This window comes from Lepidochelys olivacea (assembly GCF_965140295.1).
Source record: "Lepidochelys olivacea isolate rLepOli2 genome assembly, chromosome: 10".
Taxonomy (NCBI): domain Eukaryota; kingdom Metazoa; phylum Chordata; order Testudines; family Cheloniidae; genus Lepidochelys; species Lepidochelys olivacea.
The window spans coordinates 84,035,262-84,048,445 of record NC_140420.1 but is presented as its reverse complement, the minus strand read 5'-3'; the positions used below and the strand labels follow the sequence as shown (position 1 = coordinate 84,048,445).

Genomic DNA, 13,184 nt, shown 5'->3' with positions numbered 1-13,184 from the left:
TTTGGTTTTTTAAATTCTGCTCCCTTAATGCTTTTGATGACTAAGGGGCTCAAGTTGTGGTCCAGTAGCATCAATCCCAGTAACTAGGAGGCAGCCTGATGTCTGTACTATGGGCCAGACGGTTAGCTGGAATAAGTTCATGCCCCTGGAGTCAATGAAGCCATGCTGACTTATACTAGCTGAGGATCTGACTCTAGGTATTGCTTTCTCAAAATACTGCAACTTCCTAGCAGCACAAAACTGCATGAAATTATAACCTCAGACCCTGCATGTCCCAAAAATTTGTCACCTGCAGGAGTGGCAGACAGGCTATCAAAACCATCATTCATGTGGCAGGATGAACTTCCCTCTGGGCGAGGGTTCGCCCCAGCCTTGGCCCCCTTACCCTGTCTGCATTCCCCCTCGGCCAGAGCCGTGGCCCTGCTCCCAGTTCAGGAGGGGGACGGTGTAAAAAAGTTTGGGACCATTGTATTACAGACAGTGAACCCCAGCATGCTGGGCCCCACCTGTGCCTGCCTGCCCTACTTCCCCTAGGGCATGGCCCTGGAAGGAGGGGCAGTGGCACAAGCTCCCCACCCCAGCCCTACCTCTTGGGGTTGCCAATCTGCTAATCGCACAGAACTGAACACCCTTCGCAGAGCAGGGCCGGCTCTAGGGCTTTCACTGCCCCAAGCTGAGGTGGGGCTGGGGCTCACAGTTGGTGCTGGAAGCGGAGGGTCGGCACCTTCTCCCAGTGCCTGCAGGGGTTTTCCCCGTGTCCCTGCCGCGAAGCCCCAAGATAAGGGGCAGCCCAGCAGCCAGGGCACAGACCCAGCTGCCCGGCAGGACTCGCCCTCTCCTCCCCAGGTAGTGGCTGGGCCCAGGCAGCTCAGCATCCCGGGGCTGTGGTCAGGGGCGGGGAGGCGCAATGCCCTCGCCCCGTCTAAGTGGCACAGCTCTGAGAGTGCAACTGCCCCGAAAAAAAAGGAGGGCTGGGATCCCACCCCTGGCAATGTGCCACCCCACACACGCGCGTGCTTTGGGGGTGCCTAGAGCCGGTCCTGTCTCTGAGGCCCTGCCCCGTGGAAACACACTGGCATGGCCCCGTCCGTTCTCAGGCCCCCCCCATAGGAGGGACGCACTTGCACAGGGGGAAAGGCAGCCCCTATAAATTAAGGCTGAAGAGGCTGCATGGGGCAACTCTGTACCCCCTGGCCCAGGCAGCGATGTTGGCTGAAAAACAAGTGCAGGGGGACAATAGGCCGCTGCCTGCTTAAAATTCAAGCCGCTAGCGCAGGTGGGTGCAGGGAGGGCGCAAACCCCACTCCCTCCCGCTGCACGAGCGCTGCCTGGCCCGGGCCAGCAAGCGCCACTCGAGCCATTCGTATGAGTACCCTGGGGGCTGAATTCAAACCCCCCGCCCCGCCCCGCAGCCTGCCGCTCTGAGCCGCGCTGTTCGTGCTCCAACCGCCCAGCTTTTGCGCCGAGGCCTTGGGGCTGCGCTAATTTACAGCATCCCGTCCCAGGGACACGCGGGTGCTGCCTGCTCTCAGGCCCCTACAGGCGAGCGCCTGGTACGGTGTCAAATGGTCCTAGCCCCGCTCTAGCACTGCGCCTGCGTCAACTGCCCTGCCAAAAGACCGTGACACAAGCCTTCCCTTTAAAACACGGCGGAGCGCCTGTCCGCGGGCCTTAAAAGCCAACCTCCTTCACCCTCCCACCCCCAAATCGAGCAACTTACATTTCCCTCACCAGCCTTAACTCGGCACCCACCCTGCCTGCTGACTTTCCACCCATGGCTGGAGTCGCCCTCTGGCCCCCGCCTGAAGCTCACCCGCCCTCTGCTGCGGGGGGGATTGGCTGTTAAGCTGTAGAACAGCCGCCTCCCCCGCGCTGTGTCTGGGGCCTGTGCCGGTGAAGCCCCAGGCAGCCGGGTCTGTTGTCACTGGCAGCTAAGGTGAGAGCAGCACGCTGGCCACCCCTAGGCGGTGGGACGGGATGGACGTGCCTCTAGGAATAGGGCCCATAGCATGGCCTAGATCTCACATGGGGAAATCCCCTGCTGGGCCGAGGGGCAAGTACAAAACCCAGACAGCTTCAGGCTGAAGAAGTGGGGCCTAGGTCTCATACCAGCCACTCTGCCGAGGGCTGCGTTTCCTCCTTAGGCAATAACAGCAAAAAGTGCCCGGTCCCCCTCCAATCAGGGCCCCTGCCCGTGGCTGCGGCAAGACGAGAACATGATAATTTCAGTAGAGCGAACACTGCTACTGTTTCCCCTGGAGCGAGCAATCACCAGCGCGCTGGGTTGGGGGCGGGGGCTGAACCTGCTTCCAGCCAAGTGTGGAATCTTCCCCATCATATTTTCCAGCTCGCACCCTGGGCTCCTTCCTGAGTACGCAGCCCTCCTGAGCCCACTCGTTTTAAAATGAATGACTTGCTCCAGGAGGCATTTGCCCAGCCCTGCCTGACGACATGCAGGATGGCCCCAGCGCTAAGCACAGCAGAGCAATGAAAATGTTCGCATCCCGCCACGTATTTTTGTTCTAAGGAGGCTAAAAGTTTCTGTAAGCCAATCCCCAGGCTGCAGTCGTGAACCTTTCTGTCAGGGACAGCACGTTGGCTAACGCCTGTCAGACACTGCTGGGGACTTACACAGCGAGCTTTGGGTTTTCTGCTGCTGCCGGCCATCACCCTGGTATCCGAGCTCCTGCAAGTGTCGGAACGAGCACTCTCTGTCCATGGACTCCTGCACTGGGGACCTTCCTATTCAGCCCCCCCGCAACCGTCCCTCCTGGCTGTTCTCTCTAACAGAGTCTGGTCTAAGCCACCAGCTCCAACCACGCCGCCCTGGGGGAAAGGCGTGAGCCAGACTTAGGCCCAGCGGTAACACAGGCCAGCTGCTGTGGAGAGCGCAGTAAAAGTGCAGGAGGGGACACCACGTTGATTTGAACCTGGAGCAAGGGTGCCCATTCCTCGCGCCCAAGGCCTGGCTCGGTGGGAGGGGAGTAGCGCATGGTAGCGCCGTCCGGCCAGCGCACAAAGTGCTGGGGACGTGCGGGTGTACGAACAAGCTAACTGGGAACGGCAAAACGCCAAACAGCGACTCCCAAGCAGGGATGTGGCCGCTACTTACCTGGTGTGAGCACGGCGCGCTGGTCCCGGGGCGCATCGCGGGCGAAGCCGGGGAGGGCCGGGAGGAGAGGCGAGGCACCGAGGGCTTTGCCCAGCAGCCGGGGGCCCAGGTTCAGCACTCGCACCTTCACATCCCGGCAGCAGTGGTTGATTATCCGCAGATGGACGGAAACTTTTGTTTTAATCTTTATCAGACACTTCCCCATGGTGACCTTGGACTAGCCCACTTCCTGCAGCCTCCCCGCTCCCCTGCGCTCAGCAGCAGGGCACGGGACGGAGCCGCCGCAGGAACTGCGGGAATGCAGGGTGAGGGCTGCAGCTGCGTCACCCAGTGGCACGCATGACCTCAATGACTGCGGTGCAGCTGACCCTGGAGCCAGCGCTATTTTGGGATCCCGTGTTTCCGGGTACCCAGCTGAAGTGAGAGTGAGGAAAGGCAGCTGCAGTGCTGGGGGTGGACAGCCTGGGGGTTGGTTAGAATAACGCTGTTAAATGTTATTTAATTCCCTGCTTGCTTTGCCGTTGATCCTTTTGTGGCACATTTGACATGCTACAGCACTAAGTCCTGTGTCACAACAACACAATGGGGCTGGCCATGGGCTCCGGGGCTGACCCCCCCGGCCCAGCCAGTCAGCACAGAAATCAACCTGATATTCGCTGTATTCAAACCAATCCTTTACCTCCTCTGGGACCATCCCCAGTCTGCTCAGCACCCCCTAGAACAGGGGTGGGCAAACTTTTTGGTCCGAGGGCCACATCTGGGTGGGGAAATTGCATGCAGGGCCATGAATGTAGGGCTGGGGCAGGGGGTTGGGGTGCGGGAGGGGGTGCGGTGTGCAGGAAGGGGCTCAGGGCAGGGGATTAGGGGGCAGGAGGGGTGCATAGTGTGGGAGGGGGCTCAGGGCAGGGGGTTGAGGTGTGAGCTCTGGCCCTGCACCGCTTACCTCAAGCGGCTCTGAGGTGGCAGCGGCGCATAGTGGGGCTAAGGCAGGCTCCCTGCCTGCCGTGGCCCCGCACCGCTCCCAGAAGCGCCCAGCACCACGTCCCTGGGGAGGGGGCAGAGGGCTCCGTGTGCTGCCCTCGCCTGTGGGTACCTCCCCCAAACCTCCCATCGGCCGCGGTTCCCTATGCCCAGCCAATGAGAGCTGCGGGGGAGGTACCCGCAGGTGAGGGCAGCGCACGGAGCCCTCTGCCCCCCCTCCCCAATGGGCTGCAGGGAGCCTGCCTTAGCCCCGCAGCACCATGGGGGTGGCAATCCCACAGGCCAGATCCAAAGCCCTGAGGGGCTGGATCCGGCCTGCGGGCCGTAGTTTGCCCACCCCTGTGCTAGAATGCACTATGGGCCCAATCCTGCCTCCACTGAGGACAGTGGCAAAACTCTCTGGCTACAAGGGGGCAGGCCTAGGCCCTGCAATCGTGCTGCGTCGGAGCCGGAATACACTGGCTTTGGGAAACCCCGAGGCCCAACAGCCTTTCCCGTGGGAGGCTCCGTCTGTATCAGTCCCCGTTCCATGCGCCAGCCTGTTGAACAAGGGCATTCTGCATCTGCAGTGGGGACTAGCTCTGCCCCAAGCTTCCCGACGCAGCTGAGTGCAGGGCTGTGTGGGGCTTGTTTCCCACGGAAAGTGTTATTTGGGCTAGGATACAGCGACGGGCAGGCAACCCTGCCCAACACACCTGTTATCCCCTGGGATTTACACCACCGTTTCCTTTCCCTGACACCATCAGCTGCTGCCCGGGAAGGAAAGGATCTGTTTGGCCGGGATGCCTTTCCCCTCCCGCCGGAGCACAGATCTGTCTGTCACTGGGAAGGGCTGTTTGCAGTCAGCAGGCAGATATTTCAGTGAAGCCGACAGACTGAGCAGAGGTTTCGCTTTCACCAACAGGAATCTTTTCGCTGCCCAGAACTCCCACCGAGCATCTGGGCGCTAGTGACAGTGACTCAACCGTCCCTCTGTTCGTTTTTATTTGAAAGTTGCCACTAGCTGTTGCACCACGAGCTTTGTCGTGATGGGGGAGCCCTGCGGGAACAACCCCCTCCCCTCTGCACAGGGCCAGCTAGGGTAAGTTATCAAAGGAATGCCTAGTTAGTCAAGCACCTCTCATCCCCGTTAGCACAGGTTCCCAGGCTACAAGGCCGTGCACGCTTTGAAAATGCAGGGTTTCTGTTCCAAAGCATCCCCTCCCGCCCCGCCAGCCGACCGCTGGGAGACAGCAGAGCACGGACGAGCTGTTTGCTACTGAATCAGCTTTATGTACCTGGAAGCATTAAAATACAACTAATTCCCTGGCTGCTGGGGCTGCGGTCTGGTTCTTAAGCCCCGGGCTAAGGTCGGGTGCACAAGGCTTGGGAGTGGGAGCTCCCAGCAGCCTTCGGGCTAGTAAATATGACCTGGGCCAGGCTTTCGCCCAGCCGGGGAGCCACCTCTCTCCAAAGTGGGCAGAAGAGAGCAACGGTCCGAGAAGGGTAAGGGCAGTGGTCGGGCAAAGGGGCCTTATCACTGCCCTGCCTATGCAGGATTCCTGTCTCTGCAGACAAGTTGTGAAGAAACCAAGGGAATTCCTAGGCCACCAGCTTGTTACACCAGGGCTAAGACTGTAAATAGCTACCAGCCACCTTAAAAGCAAGCTGCAGTTCTCTTAACCCACACAAACGTTAGCCTGACAATTCAAAATGATTGTTTTTATTTGGTTTTTAAGTGAATCCCGGAAGAAACCTGGGAATGAAAGTCCCTCGGCAGCCGAGAAGCCAGGGCCTGATTCTGATCTCACTGCCGCTGGCGTAGCTCTGCCATCTTCCTGGGAATTTCTCTGGATTTGCCGCCATAAGAGATCGGCGTCAGGCCCGCAGCCACATTTTCAGCAGGCCACTGGCCCTGTGTTCACACCTGTGAGTGCATAGGTTTGCATGTGCAGAGCAGAACCTGGGATCTGTCTGGCATGCACAAATGCAGGTTTTGTGTGTGCAAAACACAATCACAGATGTTCCAGATAATATTAGGGGTGGGGCGATCAGTGACACTCTGTCACAAAGAGCCTGCTCTGTGCAGGCCGCAGCGCAGCCTGGTGGCCAGGTTGAAAATTAAAAAGAAGTTTATATTTCATGAACTCACCAAATCCCTGGAAGACTTCCTCTCCTCCAGCTCAGAAACAGCCAAACCAACGTGATTATAAAGATGGGGGGAAGGGGAGAAATAGTCCCTGGCCAAGTCCTTGTGTATCTAGTTTTAGCCTTGAGGAAACTTTCCTAGCTGAGTGATAAACCAGCCGCTGAGAAATGGCCCTCATGCTGGATTGCTGCTGGACCCTGAATTAAAGGTTTCAGAGTAACAGCCGTGTTAGTCTGTATTCGCAAAAAGAAAAGGAGGACTTGTGGCACCTTAGAGACTAACCAATTTATTTGAGCATGAGCTTTCGTGAGCTCACGAAAGCTCATGCTCAAATAAATTGGTTAGTCTCTAAGGTGCCACAAGTATTCCTGAATTAAAGGAGGCCCAGCCCGTCTCACACACCCCCAGGCTCTCCTAAAACCTTCACTTTCATTGTCAGAGCAGAGCAATAAAGTTCCATCTGTCACCAAAACAAGTAAAGAGCAATCAGCAGAGCAGTTCCCGTGTGAGACACACATCGGGGGCAGCCACTTCCCCTGGCCTTCCACAGCCTCAGGGACTGAGTGGCAGTCAGTGAACTGCCCCCGCCTGGTGCAGCCCCCCCACAAAAGGGAAGGAGGAGACAGGACTGTTCAGAGGAGGAAACGTACGTTGGCTCCCCCAGCTCCATCCAGAGTGCAAGTTTGCAGCCAGAACTGAAACAACTCACTCAAAGGCACCAGAAACGTGATTCATGTTGGTTACACAAGGGCCACTTCTCTGCTGTGGAGAGAGGCCCAGCTCGCTAGTTAACATGGGAACTCGGGAGTGTATTTCATGGTCCGCTTCACACCTTTTATTCCCACTCACCCTGGTGCTCAGGCTCGGCAGGTGTGGGCTCAAAGCACGCACTGTAGCCGGGCACCTCTGGCACAATCCAGCCAGGGACATTGGGTTTTTCTCCAGTACCAGGCGCCGAGGGAAGCCAAATCCCTGGAAGCTGCCGGGGGCTGTGCAGAGGGCAGATTCCCTACGAGCACGTTGCCATGTCTTTCCTCGTCAGAGCTGCAGCTCAGCTCCGCAAGGCTGAGAGGAGCCAGGGGCAGGTAATGCAGCATCTCCGTACCCTATTGCGCACTTGGATCGTCCCCCACTCCTTGGTGCAGCAGTGACTTACTCTCGCCAGTCGGTACACGTAGCAGAGAAGTGGGATGTGCGTAAGCTACAAGACCACCCTTCTGCTTTCCTCCTTTCACACCCTGGATTCTGCTACACAAAGCAGGCAACTAGAACAGGTCTGCCGCTCCGCTGGGGGTGGGGCAGCGATGGCTGAGTGGCTAAGAGCTGCCAGGTTTGCCGGAAGTGAGTGCAGTAGCTGCAGCCAGTCATTAGCAGCAGGGTAAGTGGAGGGGGAGTCTGGCCCTTTACAGGCAAGGGAGGTAGTTTGGGGGGACAGTTACCCTGGTCCATGTGTCCAGGGAAAGCAGCTGAAGGCTGGAAAAACAACAGGCAGACCCAGGGAGGGAAAATATGGGAGCAGTTAGTGTCTGGGAGAGGGAAGGTCTGGGGTCATCCCAAACCATTGTTCCATGAAGGGCACCCTCTCTCCCAGCCAGCGCCGCCGGGGAATTGGGGTTATCAGACCCACCTGCAGAGAGTCAAGGGACTGATGAGCTGGCTGGGTGGGTGACTCAAAAGTCAAGGGAGAGCTGCTGTGCCTGAAAGGAAGAACTCAGCTGGGACACAACCAAGGAGGAAGGGCTGGGGCTGCGGGAGGGTACAGGCCAGGCCTGGAAACACACAGCTCCTAAAGAAGGCTGTGAACCCCTGAATCTAAAAGGGGAGCTGGTTAGTATGACTACATTACCCCAAATGAGGGGGCATATTCTTCTTACAGATATTGGGTGTAAAGGGATGAGGGATAGCTCAGTGGTTTGAGCATTGACCTGCTAAACCCAGGGTTGTGAGTTCAATCCTTGAGGGGGCCATTTAGGGATCTGGGGCAAAAATTGGGGTTTGGTCCTGCTTTGAGCAGGGAGTTGGACTAGATAATCTTCTAAGGACCCTTCCAACCCTGATATTCTATGATTCTATGAGGGGGTGGGTATTTGGGGAAGAAGCCAGAATAGGGGCAGGGAGGGGGCTGAGTGGGGGCGGAGACTTTGGGGGGGAGGGATAGCTCAGTGGTTTGAGCATTGGCCTGCTAAACCCAGGGTTGTGAGTTCAATCCTTGAGGGGGCCATTTAGGGATTTGTGGCATAAATTGGGGCTTGGTCCTGCTTTGAGCAGGGGGTTGGACTAGATGACCTCCTGAGGTCCCTTCCAATCCTGATATTCTATGATTCACAGGATGGATTAGATATCAGGAAATGGACTAAAATAACGAAATTCTCTGACCCAGGCTCACATTCTCAGCCCTCATTTAGGGGGGAGGGATAGCTCAGTGGTTTGAGCATTGGCCTGCTAAACCCAGGGTGGTGAGTTCAATCCTTGAGGGGGCCATTTAGGGATCAGGGGATGGGTCCTGCTTTGAGCAGGGGGTTGGACTAAATGACCTCCTGAGGTCCCTTCCACCCCTGTGATTCTGTGATTCTATGTCTATACATGTATGTATGTCGTACCTATAGAACTATATATGTGCATAGCTCTCCGTTTGTGTATATAATATACATCATTACACAGATAAACGCCCATTACCCGAGAGTCAACTACTCCAAATAACCTGTACCCACCTTTGGCACCTGGGGTCCATATAGCTCTCTCTAACCACACCCACCCACACATTTCACTGGCATGGGAGTCCCCTTCTTTTGACTAATGCCAAGAAGCTGCTAAGATCTATTCTTGTTTCTGTAATGGAGATGAACTGCCCATTGCTGTATTTGACTAGATCCTTTGATCCTTCCTGAGCAGGCCCTTCTGAGTGGATGAGCAGCTACAGCCTTGTGGTGCTGATTGACATCTCCCCTTTACTGGTGACTGGAGCAGAGGAAAAGGGGAGAAGAAATCAGCACATACGTTGCTAGCTGGTAAGGCAGAAACATCCACTGGACTCATAGGTGATTTCTTAATGGAAGTGAGCCACAAATGAGTGTGCAGCTGAATATCTCTGCTCTCAGCCAGGGATTCTCTGCTCTGACTGGCAATTATTCCATTCAGGAGGGGACAAGGAGCATGGATCCAGCTGAAGCATCATTAACTGCACTCTGAGAGGGAGGAGAATGGGAATGGAACACCGCGAATGCACGTAAAACACAGCCAGAGTTATCCATGCCCCGAGCTCACCTTCCATGATTGATATGTGAACAGCTCTCCGTCGAGTCCTGGGGACACTGCTGAGTCTTGGCCCATGAGTGATGGAAGGACAGCTGCGGCTAGGAACCAATCCTGCTCTATAGAAACAGAAAAGAGATGAGCGCTGACACCTAGGGACTAGTAAAAGGAAACCAAGCGAGAGGCAGAAGAGCCAGGCAGGTGCAACTTAATGAAAATGCACACGGCTGCGCTCCCCTTGGCAGGCTGCTCAGGAGCCGGGCACGGGGCTGCCCGACCAGGCGTGGAGAGCCCAGATGCAGGATGTGGGCAGGCACGGTTTCGCTTTTGGCTTCTTTCCTGAGCTCTGCAGGCTCTGGATGCCGGGAGCTGAGAGTGGTGTTTCAAACAAGTAATTATTCACCCCCCCCTCCACAAGCACTGGAGCCCCCCCACCCCTTCACACCAGACAGAAAACAACCTCCTTACAAAACTGAGAAGACCACGAGTCTCTTCCAGAGATGTGCAAAACTACGTCTTTGCGGCTCACGTCGCAGGCACAGCAAACCAAGTGCCCGCTGTTCTGCTCTCCAGGGCACAGAGGAATCCAGGCTCCGGAGGAGCAGGCCTGGGGTCAGCAGAAGTCTTGGAACTGCTGCTTGTTCAGCCCTGTCAAAAGCACGTGAATGCCTGGGAGCAAAAGCTCCACCCTGAGCGTCTGGGAACAGAGCAGCGCTCTGCAGAGCTCCAGGCAAAGCAATTCTCCCCCAGATGTAACCACCGCTCCTTGGCAGGCAGTGCTGGGGCCCCATCTGAGTTCAGTGATGTCTGGTCGGAAAAGAATAACCAACGAAAATATCAGCAGATACTTTTAGCAACAGCTGGATGGACACATGGACATTAAATCAATGAGTTCTTGTGACATGGTGGCTTGGAGCTAAAATCTGCAGCCCTTCCTCAGCTAAGCTCTCAGGGTGGTTTTAGACTAAACTAAAGCTGAGTACGGTTGTCAGGTTTTTGGTCTTTTAGGAGCAGCAAAGGCAGATGCTGGGGACACCTTTTGCTTGGTGCACACACTACACACAGGGCCTGACAACTGAGTGACTCTGATAACACTTGTGTAATGCAGCGGAGAAGCAGCTTGCAGATATATTATAGGTAGGGCCCTACCAAATTCACGGTCCATTTTGGTCAATTTCACAATCATGGGATTTTTAAAATTGTAAATGTAATGATTTCAGCTATTTAAATCTGAAATTTCACAGTGTTGTAACAGTAGGGGTCCTGACTCAAAAGAGGGTTATGGGAGGATCACAAGGTTATTGTAGGGGGTCACGGTATTACCACCCATACTTCTGTGCTGCTGCTGACGAGGCCTTGCCTTCAGACGGTAAAAGTACACAAGAGACCAGATTTCACGGGGGAGACTAGATTTCCGTGATGCGTTTTTCACGGCTGTGAATTTGGTAGGGTCCTAATTATATTGCACAGTGAACAAGAGAGCATCTCATGGAAGGATCTCCTCCCTGGCATGGGGACTGGAGACAATACAAATGATCCTGGAAGTCTCACTGTGCCTCTGAACATCCCACAAAAGAGAGTACAGACAATGGCAACCAGAAAAAGGTTAAGAGGGCAGCTGGCAGCAGTAAGGAGAGACAACCGGAAAAGTCCAGGCCCTCTTTGGCAAAAACACCAAAAGCAGGGAAGTCAATCCTAGGATCCTGCAGCAGCTGGATTGTGGGTTTTTTTCAAAACGGATTTTCACACATAGCAAAAATGCGAGAGCTTCACTTACAGAACGACATTCTTACACGTTGTAGCTGGAACATGCTGAATAGCAATATAACTACCACGAGAACATATCTGCACAGAGTGAGACTAGACAAAGAGCGTCACTGAATGAGGCTTCAAACCAAGCTTTTGGAAGAAGGTGGGGACTGAAGTGGGTCAGCAAAGGGCACATTGCAATCTGCGTTGGGACATTGCAATCTGCGGCGTACCGTCACGAGCAAATGTCTGTGCAAATATGAAGCTGAGCCCATATCCGCCACTCAGGGAACCTCCGACAGAAAAAGCAACACAAGCAAGTGCACGAGAAATAGCAGATTAAAGATGAGCAAGGATCCTCATTGGACATACTGGATGACATCCTGGCACCGCTGAAATCAATGCCAAGAGAACAGATATATTGGAATTGGAGAAGGTACAGAGACAGGCAACAAACATGATTAGGTGTGTGGAAAGACTTCCATATGAGGAGAGATGAATAAGACTGGGACATTTCAGCTTGGAAAAGAGACGATTCAGGGGGCATATGACAGAGGTCTATAAAATTATGACTGGTGTGGAGAAAGTAAACAAGGAAGTGTTATTTACTCCTTCTCATAACACAAGAACTAGGGGTCACCAAATGAAGTTAACAGGCAGCAGGTTTAAAAACAAACCGAAGGAAGTATTTTTTCACACAGCGCACAGTCAACCTGTGAAACTCTTTGCCAGAGGATGTTGTGAAAGCCAAGACTATAACAGAGTTTAAAAAAAAAACCTAGATAAATTAATGGAGGATAGGTCCATCAATGGCTATTAGGCAGGATGGGCAGGGATGGTGTCCCTAGCCTGTTTGCAAGAAGCTGGGAATGGGCGACAGGGGATGGATCACTGGATGATTCCCTGTTCTGTTCATTCCCTTGGAAGACAGGGATACTGGGCTAAATGGATCTTTGGTCTGACGCAGTCTGGCTGTTCTTATGTTCTTAATAAGTCCCCAAGCCGAGATGGTATCATCCAAGAGTTCTGAAGGAAATCAAATGTGAAATTGCAGAACAACTAACCTGTGGTATGTAACCTATCACTGAAACAAGGCTTTGTACCAGATGAGTGGAGGATAGCTAATGTGACACCAATTTTTAAAAAAGGCTCCACAGGTGATCCCGAAAATTACAGGCTGGTTGAAACCAGGCAAACCGGTTGAAACTACAGCAAAGAACAGAACTATCAGACACATAGATGAGTATGATTTGTTGGGGAAGAGTCAATACCGCTTGTGTAAAGGGAAATCATGCCTCACCAATCCATTAAAATTCTTTGAGGGGGTCAACAGGCATGTGGACAAGGGTGATCCAGTCAATATAATGTACTTGGATTTTCAGAAAGTTTTGACAGAGTCCCTACGAAAGGCTTTTAAGGAAACTAAGCTGTCATGGGGTAAGAGGGAAGGTTCTCTCCTGGATCAGTAACTGGTTAAAAGACAGGAAACAAAGGGGAGGAATAAATGGTCAGTTCTCACAGTGGAGAGATGGAAACAGTGGGTTCACGGAAGGGTCTGTACGGGACAGTGCTGTTCAACATGTTCATAAACAATATGGAAAAGGGGTAAACGGCGAGGCGGCAAAATTTGCAGATGCTACAAAATTACTCAGGATAGTCAAGACCGAAGCTGACAGCAATGAGTTGCAAAGGGATCTCACAAAACTGGATGACTGGGGAATAAAATGGCAGGTGAAATTCAACATTGATAAATGCATGCTAATGTACATTGGAAAAAATATTCCCAACTACACATATATAATGATAGGGTCTAAATGAGCTTTTACCACTCAAACGAGAGATCTTGGTAGTCATCCTGGGTAGTTCTCTGAAAACTTCTGTTCAATGCACAGCAGTGGTGAAAAAGACTAACAATGTTAGGAACTATTAGGAAAGGCGTAGAAAATAAGACAGAAATGATCA

The 13,184-nt window shown here is 53.8% G+C and overlaps 1 protein-coding gene across 6 annotated transcripts in view; it reads right to left on the bottom strand.

Moving 5' to 3' along the window:
• The window catches only part of FRMD5 (FERM domain containing 5), a gene marked incomplete at its 3' end in the record, with an annotated part of 291,342 nt that overhangs the window by 1,102 nt on the left and 277,056 nt on the right, over positions 1 to 13,184 (bottom strand). For all 6 annotated transcript variants that reach the window (XM_084641253.1, XM_084641249.1, XM_084641250.1 and 3 more), the window contains exon 13: positions 9,486 to 9,592. In XM_084641253.1, the coding sequence (XP_084497379.1) occupies positions 9,486 to 9,592 (107 nt within the window). The remainder of the gene's footprint in view (positions 1 to 9,485; positions 9,593 to 13,184) is intronic.